Source organism: Nesoenas mayeri (genome assembly GCF_963082525.1).
Source record: "Nesoenas mayeri genome assembly, chromosome: 1".
Classification (NCBI taxonomy): domain Eukaryota; kingdom Metazoa; phylum Chordata; class Aves; order Columbiformes; family Columbidae; genus Nesoenas; species Nesoenas mayeri.
This window is the reverse complement of record NC_137541.1, coordinates 58,278,597-58,302,314: the sequence shown is the minus strand read 5'-3', so window position 1 is coordinate 58,302,314 and position 23,718 is coordinate 58,278,597. Positions and strand designations below refer to the sequence as shown.

The 23,718-nt window shown below is 44.7% G+C and overlaps 1 protein-coding gene across 2 annotated transcripts; it reads right to left on the bottom strand.

The window, feature by feature from the left end:
- Positions 1-278: 278 nt before the first annotated feature.
- PRDM4 (PR/SET domain 4) lies at positions 279-19,153 on the bottom strand (the record flags this gene model as incomplete). 2 transcript variants are annotated; one of them, XM_080362148.1, is made up of 11 exons in its annotated part: positions 279-1,704; positions 3,054-3,222; positions 4,164-4,478; positions 5,542-5,669; positions 6,804-6,889; positions 7,668-7,786; positions 9,012-9,161; positions 13,328-14,122; positions 16,178-16,363; positions 16,992-17,125; positions 19,140-19,153. In XM_080362148.1, 11 exons carry the CDS (start codon positions 19,148-19,150, stop codon positions 1,395-1,397), a joined length of 2,403 nt encoding a protein of 800 aa, XP_080218274.1. In that variant the 3' UTR covers positions 279-1,394. The 2 variants fall into 2 exon arrangements, with proteins under 2 accessions (XP_080218274.1, XP_080218273.1); XM_080362147.1 differs by lacking the exon at positions 19,140-19,153 and having other exon boundaries at positions 16,992-17,184.
- Positions 19,154-23,718: the final 4,565 nt, after the last annotated feature.

The following is a 23,718-nucleotide window of genomic DNA, read 5'->3' as shown; positions in this document are numbered from 1 at the left end:
CTGTTATCTCAACCTCTGGTATTAATTGGCTCTGTAGCTCTAGAAGTTGCTTTTTGTTCTAGGAAGAAATTGCGTTACTGCAAGCAACGCATCTTTCCCTTGACTGAACAAAATCACTCAACCTTGTCTTTCTGGAGCTTTTAACTGCAATGCTTATATCAGAGGACAAGCATTATGCATTTTTGGGTTTGAAGAGCCCAGGGAGCTCTCGAAGAAATACAGCATGCAGGGAGAGGTACAGCTGCACCTAGGCCACTGAGGGCAAGAACTGGAGCCTTTTTCACAAGGGGACAAAGCTCAGCTTACTGGTCTTTCACAATTCAACCAGAGGAGCCACACAGCAAAGCCACAAGGTTTAAAGACCAGTTCTTCACCTGAGGTGCTCCTACCCATCCCGTGTGCCAGGAAAGCTTGGGAGGCAGATGATGAAAAAGTGGTGGTATTTCTCTTAGCATCTTTATCAGAAATAGGAACGTTTTCTTCAGAATGTGTAAATATTAGAAAAAGAACATTAGAGAAGAGCCACATTTTTAATTTTTTCAAAATAAAACAACCGAATGAAATACATCTTCATTCCATAAATAATATTAGCAGCAAACCCTCCCATCACTCTAGGTGGTAAAAGGTTTACAGCACAAGGAGTAAACTGTAAACACTGAGCATCTGTAAGCCTCTTCCTTACTCAGTCTACGCAGTCTTTACCTCTTCACCTGCTTATGTGTGTTCTATTGAACTGGAATGAGAAGAGGCAATAACTGTTCTCCAAAAGCCAATGTCTGATTTTCTGTAGTGGGGTAATTGCTTTGTCTGCAAATGTCAGTTTCACTGGCTTTTTAAAAATTATTATTTTTAGAAGGAAACCCAAGCACTGACAAGTCAAGTCTTTGCTCTGTGCCAAACCACATCCTTCAGTTAAAAATTATTAAAAAAGCAAAATACATCAACTGCCAACACCAGTTTTTGTTTTTCTTATTGTCATGGCTTTGGCAGTTAAGGACAACTGGCTTACAGGTCCCTGCAATCACTCAACTACATGTCTGGTTTGTGGCTCTTTACTCAAAGGGCTATGCAAGGTGTGTCATGTATCCCGGCACTGGATCGATTAGTCTGAGTGATTTGGAAAAGAAGTATGCACAGTGTGTGTGTGATAAGATAAAATAAAAAATCTCCTTGCCTCACGTTTCTTTCTTAGCAACTCTCCACTTGTACGTGCACAATCTGTTCTCATTCAGTGTTCTGGCTACAGAGTTTGTTAAGCGGTGGTAGTGCGGAGACCAAAACAGAAGGAAAACGCCTTATTTGACATACGCTGTTGACTGGAGAAAACAAGGAAGGGGTTTTTTTATTTCCTTCCTCAGTTTTAATATCCAAGAAAATTTCCCTCTCTTTTTTCTTCATTTGTGTCCAGAGAGGCCATCACCTGTTGAATAGACTCCATTGTTAATCCTACAGTCTTCGGTCCTCATAGAGTCTACTAATTCCTCCTCTGAATCCTCCTCCTCTTCCTCCTCTGGGGCTGACAGACTGGATGTGGGGCCTTTACATATTTTTAAGTGGCGAGTGAGGTGATATTTGGTTAGATAAGCCTTGGTGCATTTTTCACAGACATAGTCTCTCTTTCCTTCATGTGAATTGAGATGCTTCTTCAGGTGATTTGTCCTCAGGAACAGCTTGTCACACTTGGGGCACTTGATCTGCCGGTCTCTGCAAGAGGAACATGAAAAAGTTACAGTTTGCTCCTGCCCCAAGGCACCTGATACTGTAACAAATAGTGGGGAGATGGTGACAGGAAGGGTGAAAAGGTCAGTCTTACTTGTAAATCTTACTTTCAATATACTTGAAGAAGCAGCAGACAAGAAATACCAGCACTACTGTGGCACTAAAATGTATATACTGCTCAGTTTTCTCCCACACAGTACCTACACAAACCCCTTCTTCTCTGCTTCCCCCAAATGTCATTGCCAAAAGTCAGGCTTTTTGCATTATCTGTTCACTTGCAACCACTTGTTTTTCCTTCCTGATGATAAATTAAAGAATAATGAATTCTACAAGAGGTTTGTTTGTTGGTTTATTTTTTGAGGGAGACCAAATTCTATTAAGCTCCATGTTTTATCAAGGGCAGAGATGTTGCCATGCTGGGACGCTTAGTTTCCCTGCATAAAGGGGTGGAAAAAAAAGAACAATAACAAAAAAGAAAACAAAGCTGCCGAGTGTTAACAACCCTCAGTCTGTAAATGCTAAGCAGGGGCTAACCAGACTGCAGCAGTCAAAATTCTGTAGATGCTGTGCAGAACACCTCCCAGCAGTCGCGCTCCTGGCTCCGGCTATAAGAACAAGCAGCAAAGCAAGTCTGTCATGCTAGCTGCACAATGCTGTCTCCCAGAAGCAGCAATCGATTCAAACTGAATACAAGAACCAGATGCTGAAAATGAAATAACCGGAGGGACTGGCTTTGGGTGAGCAGCTTTTAAGGGAGGACCTTGGACTGGGTGGAACTGAACAGGAGGCAGAGATTCTCACAGCAAAAGGAAAGATCTGCCCTTGCAGAACTTACTGGAGGAGGGCCTGGGGATCTGCCCTGAGGAGGAGCAGGAGACCAAGTGCATGAATGAAATGAAGTGCAAGGTAAGAGCTGCATCCCACCCCCAGTGCAAACAGAGAGCGAAACATAACAAGCTACTCAGTGAGAATAGCATTGAGTTTATGACTTTTCATGGTGATGTTGGGACACGGAAACAATTCTCAGCAGAGAACTAAATGTAAACCAATTAACCCCCTCTACAAAATGGTGAGCACTGCAGAATGCCGTTTCACAAGACCAGGTGCACACCTGGAATTTACTGTGTCGTTAAAATACTGCAGACACTAGAATAGGCCAGCTTCAGCCAGCAACAAGGAACTTGTCCAGATTGACTTCTCCATCATTCTAGAGGATGAACCCTACACCCCTTAGGCCAAACTATGTGCAAACTGGAGATTCTCTCTCGGGCTGTTTGGCTTCATTATGTATTGATTGCAGTGACCAGTCCAGCCCATCCTGTGAGATCACTTACTGCGTGTGAGTGAGTACGTGCTGCTTGAGGTCCTGCCTCCGCATGAACAGCTTCTCACAGTAATCGCACTTCAGATTCTTCTCCCCGGTGTGGATGACCATGTGCGATTCCAGGTGAGCCTTCTGGGTGAACAATTTGTCACAGAGGGTACAGCGATAGTTCTTCTGACCTAGGATTACAATTTTTCAGCAAAGACCTTCAGGCAAATTTTTAACAAAACTAGGCTTATCCAAGATAAATTACTGACTAAAAATAACTGTAGCCTCCTTTTTAATAGTTGCCATGATAACCATACTGTATATTAGCACATCCCCATCACTCCCACCGATTTCCCACAGGAACTGTATCTGATGCCTTAGTGGAGCCCAGGCACATCTGATGCACTGCATTGCATTTCTCTAGGAAAACAAGTTCTCAAACACACAGGTACAAAGTTCGCTGGCTCTTTGGTAACTTCTGTGTTTTATCCCATTTTCCCACTTATCTGCAGTTCTTCCACTATTCACTGCCATAAATAGTTCAAAGCCTCTGCACACCACTGGATTCAGACTAAGTGTGAATACCACTTGAATCCCTATCCCACTGCATATTCTGGGGTGGCGTGTACCACGTTTGTACTTCATCAGTTTATTAAAACTCACTACTGAGCCTACAGCTTCCTATGCTTGACTCCAGTGGACTGAACTCCCAATTTTATTGCCCTTTCAGCTTTGCGATTTGCATTCATTGATTCCCAACAGCTATTTCAACCTTACTGAAATAAAAAAGGCAAAAACATCCACGTTGTGTATTGCTGGACTGTACTTGACCTTCACCCTTGCCCCTATCCTCACTCTGTTAAATCCATGCCTTTTCTTATTCCCTTTCTTCTTACACAGCTTTGAGTGACCTCATCTAGTGGAAGATGTCGCTGCACACAGCAGAGGGGTTGGACTAGATGATTTTTAAAGGTCCCTTCCAACACAAAACAGTTTATGATTCTATGTTTCTAAGAGCTTAGATTTATTGACACAAGCCATTCCCTGGCAACTGGCCGAGGTATCGGAGAGAACAGATCCTACCGCAAGGTTTTACTGGCATAGGCATCTCTATAAAGTCCCCTGCCCTTACCTGTGTGTATCTTGAGGTGTGTCCGTAAGTTGCTAGGGTCACTGAAAGCTTTGCTACAGAAATCACACTTGTGTGGCTTCATTCCCATGTGCCCCATGAAGTGGACGTGGAGCTTGGAAGGGGAGATGAAAGCCTGGGGGCACATGGAGCACTTCCACTTCCTCTCCTTGATGTGGCCTGGCCCGTGGCTGCTGCTGTGCCCCTGGCTGGGGAGGTGGCTGTGGATGTGGCTGCTCACGTGGGCCTTGAAGTCCGCATAGGAAGCACATTCCTTTCCGCAGTGGCAGATGTGCACGTCTGGATGTTCGGGGACACCTTTGGACACAAAAGCATCGCTTTTAATGAGGCTGAACAGAGGGTGATCCATGTTAACACTATATCTGTGGCAGCAAAGCCAGCTGCAGAGACTTGCACCCCACCTCTCATGCTTACTTTTTCAGCTCTTTTAGGTAAGCCACTTCCAATGTTTGAGAGGGGCAAACTTTGGAATGGTTTTGAGCACAGCTCCACCAAACCTAAATTATCACAACCAAAGGTGGGCGAGGGCAGGAACACCTTCAGTTAGCAAAACTCCCTTAGCGCCAGATAGATGAACAGAAGAAAAACAACAGCCCTGGACCACACCTGGAATATTGTGTCCAGTTCTGGGCCCCTCAGTTCAAGAAGGACAGGGAACTGCTGGAGAGAGTCCAGCATAGGGCAACAAAGATGATCAAGGGAGTGGAGCATCTCCCTTATGAGGAAAGGCTGAGGGATCTGGGTCTCTTTAGCTTGGAGAAGAGGAGACTAAGGGGTGACCTTATTAATGTTTATAAATATGTAAAGGGTGAGTGTCACGAGGATGGAGCCAGGCTCTTCTCAGTGACAACCAACAGTAGGACAAGGGGTAATGGGTTCAAATTAGAACACAAGAGGTTCCACTATAATTTGAGATGAAACTTCTTGACAGTGAGGGTAACAGAGCACTGGAACAGGCTGCCCAGGGGGGTTGTGGAGTCTCCTACTCCGGAGACATACAAGACCCGCTTGGACACCTTCCTGTGTAACCTCATCTAGGTGTTCCTGCTCCGGCAGGGGGATTGGCCTAAATGATCTCTCGAGGTCCCTTCCAATCCCTAACATTCTATGATTCTGTGAACTCTTTTTCTTTGAAACTGCAATCTTTTACTCCTGATCTGTAGAATTAGATAGTCAAATGTTTGTTTTAAACGATGGTACTCTTGTAGCCGTGAAATGCAGAAGTAAACTGTGACATGCACCACTGGGTGCTGAAAAGGAACATAATGCACTCCCAAGTGACAGAGCCCATAGATGGCACTAAAAGGGAATTCAAGCTGAGCACTCCCTGCAAAGCCAACGGAGATGAGCGCTTACTTACCAAGCTGTCGTGCATAGTCCTGACTGTAATAGAAGAGAAGCTCATGTTCAGGTGGGATGTCCCGAGAGGTGCAAAAGTAAATTTTTCCATCATGAGGATAAGCTACCAGGTTCTGTTCTTCACGGTTCCTAAGGCAATAAAAACAGCCCTGAAATAAAGCCCTCCAGAAATAATGTGTTTTTTGTGAGAGGAAAAAAAAAAGAAGGAAATTCCTATAAACAGGTAATGAGAGAATGCTTGTCAGCACATTATAGAAACTTTCATGTCTGTCACTTCTGTCCTTTTTTATTAAAGGAAAGGAAAACTGGACCTTGAGAGCCAATCTGCTCCACCAAACGATAAATTTTTCACACCACTGTGGTATCTTGCTGAGAAAATTATTAATAGATATTGGAGTGGGCTGAGAGAAGAGAGTTTATGATCTCTTAAGAAACTACAAAAATACATATATTTCTCATACTAACTTCCTTAAGAAATAGAGAACATGAGAGAGAAATATCAGTGAAGTCTGAAAGCAAAATTATCTTCAAAAATAACTCTTGAAAAGCATTTCCAAGATGTGATAATTCATCTTGTGAAGCTGTATCTTGCATTTGTTTGTTCCTAGTATCTAAAACCAGTAAAAGCTCTGCCCCACTGCAGTGGGGGATCAAGCATTAACTTCTTGACTCCTGCATGTGAAAGCAATTAAATGAATTGCAGGGGAAACCTACTTTGTGTCACAAAGCAATAGGAGAGGTTCACCCTTCTCAGTGGATCACGTGTGGAACAATACTGAAGCCAGTCTGGATAATTTTCATCACAGGCTCCAGAAAGACTGAAAAGGTCAGCTCTTGTGAGCTGTAAGAGCTTGGAACCCAGGAACACTTTGCTAATGAAGTATTAAAATCAAAAAGACAATCAACATCATCTTCACAGATGCATCCAAAAGGAATGGGACAGATGGAAGGCAGTAACAAGCTAATACACAGATGATATTAAAAAAAAAACAAACTGGTGTAAAGCTTTAGGACAGGGAAACAAAGTCCGTGGACAGGTTTGGGGCAGCTTGATTACAGCATGCATACTGGTTCCCCCATAACATTCTCTACTGGGTGCTCTGTTTCATTCTCCCCACCAGTCCAAGATGGCCACATAACTCCCAGAGGTCGCTTGGTCCCGAGCTCATCGCCCATCTGGGCAGTCAGTGCAGCAGTGCACAGCCTCCCATGAACCTGCAGCTCAGACTCCAACCATCTCAGCATAGTACAGGTGGTTCTCACCTGGCTTTGCGTACAAACATCATCCAGTTACACTCGTTTTCATCAGTTGTAACGATGCAGAACTCCAGGACACCATTGTGATGGATCTACCAGGAAAAACAAATGCAATCTTAGGATGAAACACAGTAAAAAAATACAGTGAAAGCCAGCTTCTTTCTTTAAGAGAGGACATGTTCACCCAGGACAAGCCAGGAGGTCTCTGTTGCCGTTGCCAATACCACAGCCCTGTTCTTACTTCTTCCGTTCCCCTTCACACAGGAAGCTTGACCTCTCTGCTACCCAGGAGGCTACAAGAACTGTTTATCAGCATCTTTCCCACACACCACCTTCAGCTCTCCGCAGAAATGCATTTCACTGCTTTTCTTACAAGCCAGGTCTTGTGATTAATAATATCTGGGCAAACAGTACATGTTTTATTTACATAGATCAATTTTAGTTTCTCAACATGAAATGATGTAAAAAAATAAAGCTTTAAAGCAGCTTTCCTGCAACAAATCATTAATCACCTAGGGGAACTTTCAATAAACAATGATACAAAACAAACAAACAAGTGCTGCCTAGTAATTAATATACAATTCCTGCTGCAAGTCCACACAAATACTGGAAACCACATCCAGCCCTTTACAAGAAAAGGCATTAAAGAAGTTTGTTGTACTTTCGGATTGATTACCAGCACATCACATGGCATACAGCTCTGCGATGCTGATATAAAGGATTAAACAATCAAACTGCAATCATTTTGATTTTTGGCAAGGATGACACTGTTAAAGCTGCTGTGTCATGTGGTGGCTTTCCCCAGAAGAAGGCACCCCCGCAGACTCTGTGAGCCACACATGTGCCTGTGTGACCACAACATCCACTGACCTTCCAGATGTGACTGGCTGCTTTGTCTGTCCAGTCAGCCACCTCCAGAGAATGGCTCTGCTGCCCGACCAAAGGTCCAAAACACGTCCTTACAGGAATGGTTTCTCGTGTCCACACACCTGTCAGCAGAAGACCAAAATCTGCAGAAATCAATTATTTAAGCAACTAATCATGCATAACAAAGAGGTGGGAGGTTTATGAGGTAATGCTCCAGGGGTAGTATCTAAGGCATAAGACCATCAAAGCTTCTACTTCACGTGTAAAACACACCTAAGGCAGAGACAAGAACCACCACCACCACATGACACTATTGGGAGCCGCTTTGTTGTAATTACAAATATTCATTTTGTTTGTCAAAAGCAAGTAATTTACTTTTCAGTAAGCTATAAAACTAAGATCCTAGCCACTTGTACCAATTAAAGTTTTCATGGCACTTTCTGCAGAAGCAGAAAATACTAGTTTCAGTAACTACATTTCGCCTACCTAATCCCCAGGAATTTCCAGAATTGTTGCTGGGCATTGTTAAGCAGCTTCTGCATTTCTCCCCAGAGGCAGCTGTATTTCTGTCATGGGCAGAGGGATTCCTGCGTGTATATTATTTATTATTAAACATTTATATATATATAGGTGTACATGAATACACTGAATAGCTTTTAGGAATAAACTGGAAACTAATGCAGCTTGAAAAGAACAGATGTAATCTACTCTCAACAAGCAGCATCTCTAAGCAAGCCAATAATCACATTCTTCTCTAGCCTTCAGATCCTTAGGGTATTGCACTGTACTCTTCGATTTCCAGGTGACAATGGCGTGAAACACAGTAACAAGGTCCACATCCAATGACACGGTCACAATCTACATGCCAAACGTAAATGAACGGGGGGGGAGGAAAAAAAAAAGAGGCACTCATGATCAATACTCCAATGAGAGCATCCAGAAGACCCACAGGTAGCAATCCAACCTGATGAACAAGCAGACAGAAATCTCCTCCGTTTATTTCTAATTGTTTTCTTTCATGAAACTGCAATTGCTGTAATGTTTTCTTACCAAAGCTGTGCCTGGGCTGTTTAGCACATGATGAACACCATACCTTGCTTGTGCTTGACCTTATGAAGTGTTTCAGCAACACTCTGTGGCAGCATCCCAAGACTCTAGCTGAAGCCTAAGCAGTAACCAGAGGACAAGAAGCTCTTACGCTATGGAAGTCAGGGTGATTACAGAAGAGGGAACCACCTCTCTGTTGCAGTGTTTCCTTCCCACATTAAAAACCCTACAGTTTTGGATTTCAGGCGGTGAGTGTATTTTAAACTCCTACATAGAAATCTATAGTAATCTGATTCTTACCTGCTTCAGCTCCCATGATAGACTGCCGGAGCACAAGCTGTTTAGGGAGAGACAGCCTGGCTCGGCTCTCTATCGGGGTGTCAGGGACAAAAGTGACGGGCCCGTGATCTGGGCAGTCTGATGGATATGCCTTGTCACACAGTGTGCACCCTGCAGAGACGGGAAGGGACAACAGGAGTTAAAAAGATGCAACAGCCCCCACAGTGCAAACGGCTCCCAGACAACATGCTTCAGCTCAGCTCCCGCCAAAGGCTGCTTCTATCTGGTTTATCTCATCTGCTTTACTACCTTTACTCAGAAGAATATGAAACATGTTGTTACTGTCAGATAGGCACATCACGTACACGTACACATCACTGTTACTATCCAATTTCAAACACAAGGATCTCTGCCTGCCTTCCTGATGGTAAATTAATCACCTAGATTAATCACCTGGACTTTTAGACTATCCCTACAGAGGTGTCCTGGTTTTGTTAAAAACAAGTTTCTCTTTCAGTGAATTTTGCCTGTCAGCTACAGCCTTCATATTAACAGCATTTTCCTGGAGAACCAGACACATGTTTTGGTAAAACCTAGCAATGGAATGCAAACTTATTGATAAGCATGGATGGACATCTCGCGAGAGGGGCGACGAGAAACAACTGACCAACGGTGTATAACATTCCATTCACGTGAATACTTCATATAAAATGGGAGATCACGAGGATCTCGTTCCTTTTCCCTTTTTTCCCTATGGCCGACATTAGGAGAGGACCTTGCTAGTCGTCCCTGCGAACTGAGGCCTAGTGAGAGACTGAATCCAGCTCTGGTTGGCTGTGGAGTCTAATCCAGGACTTTGGGTGCTGGCTCTGCAGTTGCTGAGACTTTCAAGATTGGTTTTGTATATTTTGTATTATTTTCTCTATTCTTATTAGTAGCATTAGTAAAACATCTTTAATTTTTTCAACTCTCTTCTCTCTGTCCTTCTTTTTCTCTCCCGATCGCCTCTCCTGAGTGGAAGGGGGGAGAGGGAGGGGCAAAAGGGGGAAGTGGGGGGGAAGAAGGGGTTAACAATACATCTGCCAGGGTTTTATTGTCACCCCGCAATCTTAACCCTCGACAAGAGGCAATCCAGAAATAGGGCAGAGTCCACTCTTCATCAAAACTACTGCTAAATGGATTCAAAGAAGCACAAGGAAGCTGGTGAGGGGTCTGGAGCACAAGTCTGATGAGGAGCGGCTGAGGGAACTGGGGCTATTTAGCCTGGAGAAAAGGAGGCTAAGGGGAGACCTTATCGCTGTCTACAGCTACCTGAGAGGAGGCTGTAGCATGGAGGGGGTTGGTCTCTTCTCCCAAGTAACAAGTGATAGGATGAGAGGAAATGGCCTCATGTTGTGCCAGGGGAGGTTTAGACTGGATATCAGGAAAAATTTATTCACAGAAAGGGTTGTCAGGCATTGGAACAGGCTGCCCAGGGAAGTGGTGGAGTCACCATCCCCGGAGGTGTTTGAAAGACACATAGATGAGCTTCTTAAGGACGTGGTTTAGTGCCAGAGTTACGTTAATGGTTGGACTCAGTCTTGAGGGTTTCTTCCAATGAAAATGATTCTATGATTGTATATTTCCATGGTAGTCTCTCCAGAGCTGGCAGTAATGCTGATGATGGAAGAGCCATTTTCTCTCTGATCAGAAGTGAAATGACCTGTAATGGCAGAAAAACCCAAGCCATACCAAACTAAGCACTCTCTAACTGGTTATGTTTATAGAATTTACCAGGAACACAAGAGTCTTCTTGCATGTAGAACCTCAACGATGTTCATCCAAAGGGACAGTAAGGTCTTCTTTCTAAAATTTTTCTAAGTTGAACCCACACATCCCTTTCTCTCCATTTAAATTCAGACAATGTGCAAATCTTCATGGCAGCAAAAACCTGACTTCACTGCTGCTTTTGAAGGATGTACTGCAATAAACTCATACAGTACACCTCTACAGGGTGCCACCGAATGGAACAAAAACAAAAGCCCAAGAAGAATCAGTAGCATCACTTTCCTAATCTGTCATTCAGCATAAGCACTGCTGAAAAATACACCACTGAAAGTCTTCAGGCTAATAAATTCAGTAAAAAGTACAACATAAAATTTAGGAAAACTGTATCATTTTAATTCTCTATGCATGGAGCAAACAACACCTCCTCAGCAACCACTCTCATGATATATCATTCTTCCAAAGAAAGATCCTCAGCTAAATGAGCAGGATCTCCACAAAGACCTTCTCTGGCTTCTTGATGGCCCAGCTCCAGTATAAAGACCTACCACAGAAGTAGTCATCAGCTCCATTATCACTTGTTTAAAGAGATTTTTGGGACACTCCCTTCATATATGAGGGTACCAGAATCTAACCCCATACAAAGTGCAGTTTGAATAACTGCATTGTTACAGATAGGAAGGTACTTAGAAAATTATTAGGTCAAGCCTACATAAGCATTGCTTCATGTGCACAGATGACTTGTAAGAGCACAGCAATGACAACAACCAGACCTGAGTAATGAGAAACACTATTTGGAACAGCTGGTTTTAAGCACTGCCTAGCAAACAACACTACAGGTCTGCAGACTAGGCCCAAGGAGAGGCAAAGAGGAAGAAAAGCAACTTCTAGGCATGTGACACTTTCACTTGGAAAGGTTTAGGGATTCATATATATTTAAGAAGTTGCAAAAAAATTCCTACATTCAACAGGAAGCAAAATATATGGTTTCATTTCCTTCCAAATAATGCAAAAAAAACCCCCAAAACAAAACAAAAAAAACCCCAACAACCACAGCAATTATTTCCCTGATATGAGTACTCTGAACTGTAGCAAAGGCACTTTTTAAAACTCCTGCTTAGGAACAGCATAAAAAGTTTGCTGAAAAAGGCCATGACTCCTGCCTTCTTGATGAGGAAAAAACACCAAGAGGCTCTAAAACATCTCCTCCTCCTTTTTGTCACCTGTCTGGACACAAATTCATGTTTTATTCAGGAGAAGTTAAAAAACAACAAGAAGTTAAAATTTAAACCTTGCTATTTTGTAAATCACATAAAAGCACTACACATGCAATAGCTGTTAGAACATCCTACCAATGGGGTGCACCATCTGGGAAACATCTCAGAACTATTTTAAGTATAGTGACAATAAGCTGGCGGATCAAATCTCACTTTGGTGAATAAGAGAAGTGATTTCACCACGAGCATGTTGGATGTCATAATATTTTGATTGTTATTTGTTCAACATGCAACAGATGCTTGTAAGAACTTCTGAATGCCTCAACTCTAAAACTCTTCCTCTAGGAATTGTAAATTCATCATAGTTCTACACTCACCTGATCTTAAGTTATATTTTATCCTACAGAATAAAAGTTTTAGTTCAAATTTCTGACTAGACACTTCACACTAAACTGCACCTCTCCCATTGCTAACCAAGGCACTATTTCTTTCCATTTCTTCAAAAATGTTTTGCAGGCAAAGCTTGTCATAAGGCTCTGGCAGTTGTAGGGCCAAATTGCGTGCAAGGGCAGCACTCAGCAGCGGTACCACAGCTAATAAAACCGAATATAAAAGTTGGCCTTATGCTTCAGCAGCAGGAAGCCAGACATGCTGTGGGTGGAAGTTCAAACCTCTGTCCCAGCAAACAAGAAGTTCACAGTTCTGACACACTATTCCTTGAACGATGACAGGATTGAGAAAGTACAATGTCCAGTGCTCCTGTCTTCCTAGAAGATCAACTAAACTCTGAATTAAAGTCTTTGGATGCGAATAATTACAAATATTAAAAACTTCCCTACCCCTCTGATCTTTATTCAAGCAGGTCCTGTTGAGAACATTTCTATGATGATTGTTCATGGTTTAATAAAAATTTTGCAGAATCATAACATCATACTCAACAACTATACCCACTTGACAAAATTTATGGCTTTGGGTGGTGTTTTTTATGAGTTTTCTTAACAGAGCAAGAAGAGCCATTTGTGATGTGACTTTAAAAAAACAAGTCTCATTGCAAAGCATAATATCAGCATATCCACAAAAAGCAAGGGGTTCATAAACAGCTCAGCTTCCAACCTCAAAGCAACATGGGAGATGGATACGAAGATGTTAAAACATCCTATTATGTCTACTTCCAACTAGTGCCATTTCAGCACAGTTAATCTGCCACTGCAGATGTTCCAGCTTTCCTGGACCTGTTAAATAATTAAGTTTATTTCACCAGAAATCTGTAAAGCTAGCAACAAGAGTCCTGTCATCCCACCATTCAACAGCTACAAAACAAACTCGACCCCAAGAAAGCAGGAAACATCCACTCACATATTGTAAACAAGGTTGCCATGTTCTCCTTGTTTGAATTGGAGTCTTCCATTTGCAGAGAGGATGGTACGAAGGCAAGATTGTCTGCAGACACATCCACGTGACTTGGTCCCATGGCTACTTCCTGATTTATGGAAGACACCGTCACCGGCTCGAGGCTGAGGCCCACTTCGTGCAAGGCTACCGAGTCCAGGGAAGCCAGGTTGTGTGAGGTAGAGAGCGCCACGCTCACAGAGCTGGTGCTCATGGCCACAGTATGAATGGAGTCATTTAGTGTGCTGTCTGATATTCCTGTCACCCGCCCAGCGATGTGGTCGGGCTCCATGACAACAGGGAGTTCCAAAGTGCTACTGTGAATGGGAATGACACCGCCGTGTCCCACAGATTCCGATGTCAAGTTACTCCCCACCGTGTCTACGGCTAAAGGTTCATGGCTCCGGGAGCTGTTTGGGATCTGCGAATGATCCCCGGCTACATCGTCCATCGTAAGCTCCTCTGTCATCCCATCTGTAGAGATGGGGCTGGTTACCCTTGAAACGCTCTCCATAGTGATTGTAGTATCCAGTGCTACCTCATGGCTGTCATTAGGATGCAGGTTTTGAGCACCGTGTGTGTTCACTGTGCGGGAGTCCATGGAGACAATCCCTGGTTCCAGCCCCACAGTCTCACTGGGCTGGTAGGGATCTAGGGCCGAGGGATTGCTGGAGACTGACAAAGCCGGATTGCTGTCAACGTTTATAGTGTTGGGATGGATGTACTGAGGTGGAGGTCTGTCAGCCAAGTAAGATAATATACCTAACAGAATGATAAGGAGAAAGGGAGTGAGATGACATCAGTTTTCAAATCTTGAACAAAGATACCCCATCATCGCAGCACAGTACATTGAGACCCTAGATCCCTGAAGACATGCTCTTTACATTATGCCCAATTACAATCACTCATTCAAAAACACGGCTTGCAAACATATGCCAACCCAACACTCTTGTCAAAGTATCATTTGACAACAAGTAACAGAGCTTCTATCCAATAGAACAAGTCTCTAATTATTTGTCAAACTCTGAACAGTCAAGTCTCTAGCAGCATCTGACCTAGGGTCCTCGGTGCAAAGACTGAATCAGAAAGAGAGGCTTCACATTTTAGGCATCATTTTTCATTCTCAAGAAATAGCTCAAAAAGGATGAAGGACTGCTAGTGGAATCTAACATCTGATAATTCCTTGTTCATCTTTGCTAAGAGAAGTAGCAACAGCTCTCCGGGATACACCCTTTTTGCTTTGGTATTTTAGTTTGAACAATGACTACTTCCTTCCTCTGAGTGACACAATTGTCCATCTTGGAGATCATCAACTGCAATTCTGAAAGACCAAGATAAGGTCTCTCGAAGGTATCACAAGTCATCTACTCTCCTTCCTTACATGAAAAGTATGTCGTTTCTCCTAAACAATCACCCAGTTAAATTTAAATCAGAAACCTACCATCTTTTCTGGTAGTTCTGGAAAGCTTTTCAACATCAAACAAACTTGGAATTTAAGATACGAAGAAACACCAACCCGTATTTACATACTACCAACTTTTCTTGTTGGACAAGGCTAAAAAAAAAATCTTGGGAGGAAATACATCAGCGCATTCAACTAACAGTACTTCCAGCAGAAACAGAAAAGGATTTTGCAGATTCTGCAAGATCTGAGTCAGCATGTTTCTTTTTTGGCCTTGAACCCTATGAGCCCTATGAGTTTTCCATTCAAACATGTCTGATATTATAAGCATGGATACTCTCTCTGCAACATAACCCCATTAAAAATGGTTAAGTCGAGAAATGGACAGTTTAATTTAATCAGCTGCATCAAATATTTCTGCATGCAATGCTGCCCCATGGCTTGAATGAGTGAGATCTTTAAAGGCAGTAAGATGAGTGATGGAAGAGCCCTATGAAACGTCAGACTAAACACCAAGCAGACTAAAAAGAAAAGTATACATTTCTATATAAATTATTCCAGCTCAGAAGAATGGCAAATACCTTTGATCCTCAAACGTACTGTCTCCTTCTCTACTCTTTGTCCACAAAATGGGCAGGCATGCAGTGCAACAGAATACGTTACTCCTAAGCAGCTGGCAAGTTCAGCCCCAAGTCAATAGGTAGCTGGATGAGACCTAGGCTGCTCTATTTCTTTTCCTATCGCAGCTTGAACCAACAACACTCACTGGGTGACCTTGAAACAGTTTATCTACATCCTTCCACCCTGTCAATCTTAGCTACAAAGCAAGGGCTACATTTAAAGCTCGAATTTCTGTGTCTTCATACATTAACATGCAAAATTCTACATTTATACTCTAAGACACATGTGAGAGAGGAATCGAGACAGGAATCAGCACATTAGGCCTTTGGAAATCAACCTTGAACAAAAAAGAAATAAAACTCTGCCATGGGCTAAATGGGTAGGGAAGAGCCCTAACTCATCTTTTTTGAGCTCTGAACTACTGTAACCTGCTCTCAGGCACATATTAAGTACTGCTTCAGACTATAGGAGAAAAAAAAAGAAGCAGCTTTCAAGTTACAAGCCATTTGAGTTGAAACCAGGCATGCCTCGTTTTCTGTTAATCTTAAAACCAAAGCAGCAAGAGGAGTGAACAGAGGTTCTCTTTAAGTAGAGGATGCCCTGCAGTTCTGTTCGTACACATACATAGCAACAGAGACTTTGTAATAAAGGTGTGTAAATGACCAGACTCCAGACAAACTCAGAGAATTTACAGCTCTACAAAACAGTCAGCCTTGTCTGCTTCAGGACAGAAAGAGGTGGCTCTTAAAAAAATTTCTCTCTCTGTTCCCATCCAACAGCACTGGACCACTTACCAGGTAGAATGTGTCTGAAATAGCTGCTCTCCAGGTGAGGGTATGGTGGTGGAGGTAGGGTGTAGTTTCTCTCTGGTATACCACACATCACTCCTCGATCCCCAATACCCATTGGGAGCATCAGAGACAAAGCAGAGGGCAAGGAACTCAAGGAGGGACCCAAGTTTGGAATTGCAACAGGCAAGCCTGCAAAAGAAAACACCCCTTTAAATTCAGTGGAACTACCTGAGCTAACAAATTCCGCAAGAGGTCCCTATAGAAGTATTAAACGGTACTGTCAAAGTAGCGTGGCAAACTTCAAAAAAATATCACAGTTACCACAGCACTGAGCAGCGTGCCTGAATATGGCTGGATCTTTTCCAGATACATTATGTAGGGCCTGCTTCTACTTTACAACTGTAATGGACTTTTGTCTGTGTAGTCCCCTAAAAAAAAAAGTGTTAGCTAAACAGTTTTGCTTTACAGGTGAAAAATCATTATTTTCACCTGACTGGAGACAGACATAGATGGAGACAGATCTGCAGTTCGTATTTCAAAGGATTCTGCCACCACCCACCTACAGTGCAAACCACCCCATTAGAACAAAACAAGACTCCCATTAAGGCACAAGCCTGGTAAGCACACATCCCTTGTGCTTTGCCCACAGAAGCAAGGGTTTAGGGCCCACCCTTCCAGAATTCTACACCACCTCATTACCTGCTAAAGACATGACTTGCTATCAGAGCAAGCACTGCTACCCAGTTACAAACATTCCCATGACAGGAAAACACAGAGCATGAGCTGCAATATCCTTTGCGGGAGCTTCCCCCGTTACCTGGTGCTGGTATGGCATTGTGAGTGGGCGACGCTGTCAGTCCCAAGTGGCTTCCCGAGACTGGCAGGGCATTGCTCACAGAGGATGAGGTCAGCTGGTCCATCCCTACAGGACTCAAGTTCATTTCATTCATTCTGGGGCCATGGAACAAAGAGGGGAGGCGAAAAAGAAAGAGAAACAGAAGCAAGAGCATTCCTGATTACTGACTGTACTGTGATGAGAAAGGCCAGAGCAAACAAACTCAAAATCAGATATTGACACATAAGAACTCTGGCTCAGAAAACTAAGCATAAAGTACATCATGCACTCACAGTGTGATCACATAATTATCAATACATATTGATCATAATAGATAGCAATAAGCAGAATTTAAAAAGCCAGTTCAAAAAGACAAATCAGACCATAACTTTTTTCCTCACTATCCAGAAAACAAAATCTCACTCCTTGTACTCAAAGTCACTGCAATTAAAGTACTGTGAACACAGATCAATTTTCACGCTCAGTGTCACCATTACTTGGACAATGGCTTCTATTTCATGACTTCTGGACACCACATTCACGTTTAAAAACCAAAGGCAGTGGAAAGGAGGAGGGGAAAGATCACTTAAAGCTGGCAATGGACACAAAATGTCTAATGCACCATCTATTCGAACCAGGCAAAGAGTGCCAAGAGTCACCTCTGCAGAATAGCCATTGTACAGAATTTTAGCAGTCTGCTTCAGTCTGGCTCTGCAGACATGGCTCATGCTCCTATCACACTAAAAACTGGCACCATGGATGGCGTTATTTCAGAGCGACCAACCAGTGGCTCTTGAGTGCCTGCATGATAGCTACTCAACTGGGCACACACTGCACGAGTGGCTGTGGAGCTGCGGAAATCACAGAATCACAGAATGGTTGGGGTTGGAAGGGACCTATAGAGATCACCTAGTTCAACCCACCTGCTAAAGCAGGTTCACCTGGAACATATTGCACAGGAATGTGTCCAGGCAGGTTTCTAATATCTCCAGAGAAGGAGACTCCACAGCCTCTCTGGGCAGCCTGTTCCAGTGCTCTGGTACTCTCACAGTAAAGAAGTTTCTCCTCATGTTTAGATGGAACCTCCTGTGCTTCAGTCTGTGCCCGTTGCCCCTCATCCTATTGTTGGGCACCACTGAAAGGAGTCTGGTCCCATCCTCTTGACATCCACTGTTGAGATATGTATAAACATTGATAAGATCTCCTCTCAGCTTCTCTTCTCCAGGCTGAACAGACCCAGTGCTCCCAGTTTCTTCACATAAGAAAGATGCCCCAGACCCTAAACCCAAGTCCCAAGCCTTGGAAGAAACCATGCCAGCTCGAGGCACATCTGTCCTCTGGGGTCTCAAGCTGCACATGCAGCCCAAACCAATCCAAGGGGATGGGGACACCAAGGAGATACGGTCACCTCACACCAGTTGACACCTCTACAAGCTCTGCCCTGCATTAGCTCTGCCACCCTGGCACTGCTGCCCTCACACCGGCTCTCATCGGCGGTTTGCAGGAAGACCGGCTGCCCCCACAGCAGTCACAACCCCAGCAACAAGACCGAACGGCCCCCATGCTGACCCGAGCCTCTCTCATGCCCACGGCAAGCTGCAGGCCCAGGATGAAGCGCTGGCGCTTGGACCGCTGCTCCAGCGAGGAAAGGTACCACTCGCCCTGGGAAAACGGCCAAATACACCAAACGCACTCAAGTTAACCCAAAGAGCTGAGCCGCACAAACAGAGGCACTGACTTCCATCTCGCTCCTGCCCAGTTTTCGCACCGTGCGCTCTCCGACCCTTGCCAGCCGCCCTGCTCGCCTCCGGGGGACGGGCTGGCAGGGTCAGTGCAGAGGGGTGCAGGGGACACCCCACTCCTTCCCCGGCCCAAACGCCTGCAGAGGGTGCTGATGCCCGACAGTGGGATCCCCCGCCCGGGGACCGAGGGGCGGCGAAGCACCGGGGCCGAGCCTCGGGGCCTGCGGGAGGCGCGGAACGCTGTAGGGTCGCCCTCCCCTCCTCTCCTCTCCTCTCCCCACCCCTCAGCCGGGGTGCAAGGCCCGAGGTGCCCGACCCGGCCCGGCTTGGCCGCGGTCCCGCTCGCCTCCCGCGGCCCCCCGGCCCCGGCGGAGGCGAGGGCGCTCACCTGGGGTGCATGGGGCCCGGCGCCGGGGCGGGGCTCCTCCCGGCGGCGGAGCGGCCGCGGCCACAGCCGCATCAGGGCCCTCAGCCCCGGCCCGCCGCCAGCGCCCCTCGGTCAGGCGCCTGCCCCCGGTCCCAGCCGCGGCCTGGCCGCAACCTCCGCCGCCGCCTCATGGGCGGGGCCCCGAGCGGCGCGGGCCCGGCCGCGGGCGGGGGAGCGCGGAGGAGGCGGAGGCGGGAGAGGGAGGCGGTGATGGCGGCGGCGGCGGCGGGAGGGGGACGGAGGCCGCTTCCGCCGCCGTGCGCCACATCCAGGAAGCGGCGCCACCGCCCCGGGGCTCCCCCGCTGCCGCCGGCGGGGGCCGCGACGGGCCCGGCCGCCTCCGCTGTGTTGTCGCGGAAGGGCCCGCCCGGAGGTGCTTGCGGGACCCTCCCGGAGCCGTGTCAGACAGACCGCACCGTCCCTGACCTGGCAGCCGCCGCAGGGCCCGGCACCAGCCGTGCCCGAGACCGGGGCCGGCCGGCCTGCTGTGAACTTTGGCGGCGTTTCAGCCCCTTTCACCGCCACCTCCCCGCCTTGTTTCCACATTATTTCCAGTACGGGGGCGGGGGGGGGGGGCAAGCGGGCTTGAGAGCTGCCCTGGTACATGGCGGTTCTCCCTTTCTGGAGGAGCATCTTTGGTTGTGAGGCATCATCCGCAGTCTGGTGGGCTGACCAAAGGGCCTTGATGTTCAACCCGTGGTTTCACGTTCTCTCAGGACCTGGTGATCCTCCGGTACCATCAGCCCGTTCTTCCCCACAGCTGCCTTCTGGACACCAGCTGCTGTTCAGTTATCTGTGATTTATGGCTCACAAGCACAATTCTGGCTACACTGCCAAGGGATCTCTTGATTCGCGCAAGTAGTTTTGTGGTTCGCTTTCACCTGTGACACATGGATATTCATCACGTAGGCTGCTCAAATCAATCTACAAGTTCCTTGAGTGCCGGGGTGAACAGCTGTTTCCTGAAACACCATAATGTGCTTCTGTAATTTGATCGTGTCTGACACTTAAACGATGCCTCATTTAATGAGACATCCCTCGATAGGAGGTCTGCATGGGAGGAAACTTGAAGTATTTTTCTGCTCGCTACCTTTTGATCTAAAGAGCCTAAAAGTAGGATACGGAAGGGTCATTCCAGTTCAGTACAAACCCATGGGTTCTTCTAGGGGTGGAAACATGCTCTCTTTGTTTGGCTTTAGCTGGCAGAAAGCTAAACACCTTGTATGCGCTAGTTCTATCAAGCTCTCTCTGCAGCTGAAGGAGAAAAATAGGCTGGTGCAGAGAGCGCTTCGTCCTACCCCAAGGCAGGTGTCTGAGATGTGTGAGAATTCCCTGTGGAGCTGCATCTCTGTGTCCATGGCCTGTAAGTGGGACTTGTATAATTAGTTTAATCTAAATACATAACTTCTGGAGGTCTACATTTAGGCAAAGTAAATCCAGCGCTCTGTCATTTGTTACCAAAAGAATGACCTCATTTAGTTTACCACATATCCCACAAACTCTGCTGCTCTCCACTAAGCCAGATAATCCTTACTCTAACCATGACCAAGTGTATCTGAATTGGCCCAAAATATTATTTCATCAAGTCAAGAAAGATCACATCAAGTCCTCAGGATTTTAGGGACTACTAAGCATGTGATGGGGGGCTTATCTCTGGTTCATTTGTATCTGTGTAGTACCACATATTCACACGATTGTTGCTAATACTTCACATCTTTCTTAGAAAAACTCCAGCGAATGATTACAAGCCCAGAAGTCTCTTCACATTGCATTCCCTAATATGTAGGGAATGACTGCAGGTGACCTCCCATTTTCAGTCGTCACCCTACCAACATCGCAGTTATACTCAGTGCATCTTTGTTCTGTCCTGAAATGCTAAGTTATCTCAAACCCTCAGCTTGTCTTAATGCCAATTATGATAGTGTAATTCTACCGCAGAAATGCCCTGGCGCTGAAATCCTTGCGCTATTTCAACTATCTGAGCTGAAAGTAATATTATACTTCGAGCCTATGAACCAGATTGGATGTAGTCATACGCAGATAAGAGTGTTTTTTCCTACTGTCAAACATGAGTCCTCCAAGATTCCAGCTTTTTTTTGTAGACACTTTGCTCCCTTGAATGAGTGATATCTTTAAACTACCAGTTTAAAGCACAAGTATCAAAGGAAGCCAGTGATAATATGAAGTGTCACCGAATGAGAAATTAATCTGTGTCTACAGAGATGTACTCTGCACGCCCAAGGTATTGTGATAAAACACATTTGAGAACTGTTTCTTCTGTGAGGGAAGACATTTTTTATATACCAAACACTTTCGTTATATGTGAAGTGTTTTGATAAGACAACTGCACTATGTCCCCTGAAAGCTTCGTTTATTGACATTTATAGCGGTACTTGCTGCATGAGGAACAAATTGCAGAGATATTTTTCAAGTTTGTCTTCAGATCCTGGAGACGGATTGAAAGATAAGGAAGCCTCGTGAAACCACGGGGAAGGAGATGCAGCAAGCACACTTCGGTCCTTCTCTGCAGCGTGCGTGAGGTCCCTGTTGGATCATGCCCAAATCACAATACCATCAGTTCTCTTCTGCTATTGTAAACCTACCCTTGGGTTCTTTCTCAGAGTGAGCAGAATTGCACTGAATGAAGATCACACACAAAAAAAACAATGGTTGAAACCAGCCATTTTAACAAGAACTGTAATTTCCCCCCCACCTTTTATTGGCTTGTCATACACCACTTGTATTTTGGTGATGGTCCCTGTATGAAACCTGGGTAGTTTAGTTCCAGCTCTCACTTCTAGCTAGAGAACTGGAAGGAGATAGCCCATGCTTAAGGATAAAACAGGATTAGAGAGGCACAAACCTACTTAATCTTGTATTCCTGGATCTCAGTATAAATTGCAGTTATTACTGTAAGTCTGTGGTATGCAATTAATATGAGAAACTGCTGATTTCACAATTTTGTATCTGTTAATAAATTGCAGCAGCCCAAACTACGATGTGCATAATAAAAAATGGAATTTCATATAATGACAGCATAGTATAACAAAAGCACAATGTTGTAAGGGTTTCTTTTTAACCTACTGATGTATTTTTTTCTTCCTCCTACTCAGTAATGTGTTCACAGATAAGATAGTTGAGATAGCATCTGTTGGGAAATAGCTGGACTTGCACATGTTCAGTTCACTTCTGTTTCTGCTACAATATTTCCACTACTTACTTTCTTTTCAGACACAGAGGGACATGATGTAAAGAAGAATTTGTTGCTTTGAGTAATTCAAAGCAATCACCATGCAATGTCAGTAACATTATTCACGATTCTTGTGGGAGTGTGAATGAGTTGATGGTTCTTACGTACAAAGATTATCTTCTCGTAGATATTGTGTTAGGATACATGCAATTAAAACCACAACTAAGTTATATCTGGAAGGAAGATGCCTCAATGTTTTATTTTTAGGTATGTCAGAAATTTTTCTATTCATTTTGGCTGGGTAATCAGGTGTGTACCGTGAAGTAAAAGGAAAGAGAGAAAGAAGGAACCTGTTCAAATACCACAGGCAATGGATGGAGTAAGTAAGGAATCTCCCAGTGTCCTAATTTAAAGTTTATCTAAAGAAACTCAAACAAACAAACAAAGCCAAACCAAACAAAAACAAACAACAAAACCACAAGCCAAACAAAACATACAATATACATACAAACGGTACAACTTCTGCCATTATAGAGCAGCAAATACAACCTGATTTGTACCACCTGGAAAGCAAACCAGGCCATCTGCTCTGTATCAGTGTGGGGGATATTGCATTCTAGAGTCACAGCAGCATCCAGGCAAAGGTGTGAAGAGGAACTAATTGGAGAAACAGTGTAAGAAAGAAGATCAAAGGCTTGTCTTAGAAGAGGAACATTATGCATGTAGCCTTAACCTACTTCTAAAATAAAAAAGAATGTGTATTAGCCTTTCCCTTTGGTGGGCCAGTCCTGCTACAATAACTGAGCCTGCACGTGCAAACAGGTTGAGAAGGGCCAGCTTTGTGCAGAGGTCAGTGTGGGAACAAAATATTGCTTTAGCTCAAATTCTCAACAAGAACCTTCAGTGGGATTTCAGGTGCGTTGGCCTTGCGCTGGCTGCCTGCCCAGGGGCAAATCCCTTTCTGAGCAAGTGACGTTTGGCTGTCAACAAGGTATGATGTTCAACAAAAGCTTGTGGCATATTTTTCTCATTTCTCTTGCACATACGAAAAATCAGGCTGCGGAGTTCATTTGGTATGAGATCAGCTTCAGCCATTCAGATTAACAAATAACATTTACCTGTAATTTTCCTTCATGTATCTGTCTAAAGGGTCAACAACATGGATTTTTGTGTAGGAACAGCAGATGTCTGTTTAGCACAGGTGCGATTCTGACACTCTGGGAAGTGCCAGTGTCCTGCATTTACAGTAAACATAGAAAAAAGGTCCAGCGGCAAGGAATCGTGCACTTGCATGACAAAGCTGAAATGTAACCCTGTCTTTGAACATGGCTAGACTTCTGGCAAGGTCAT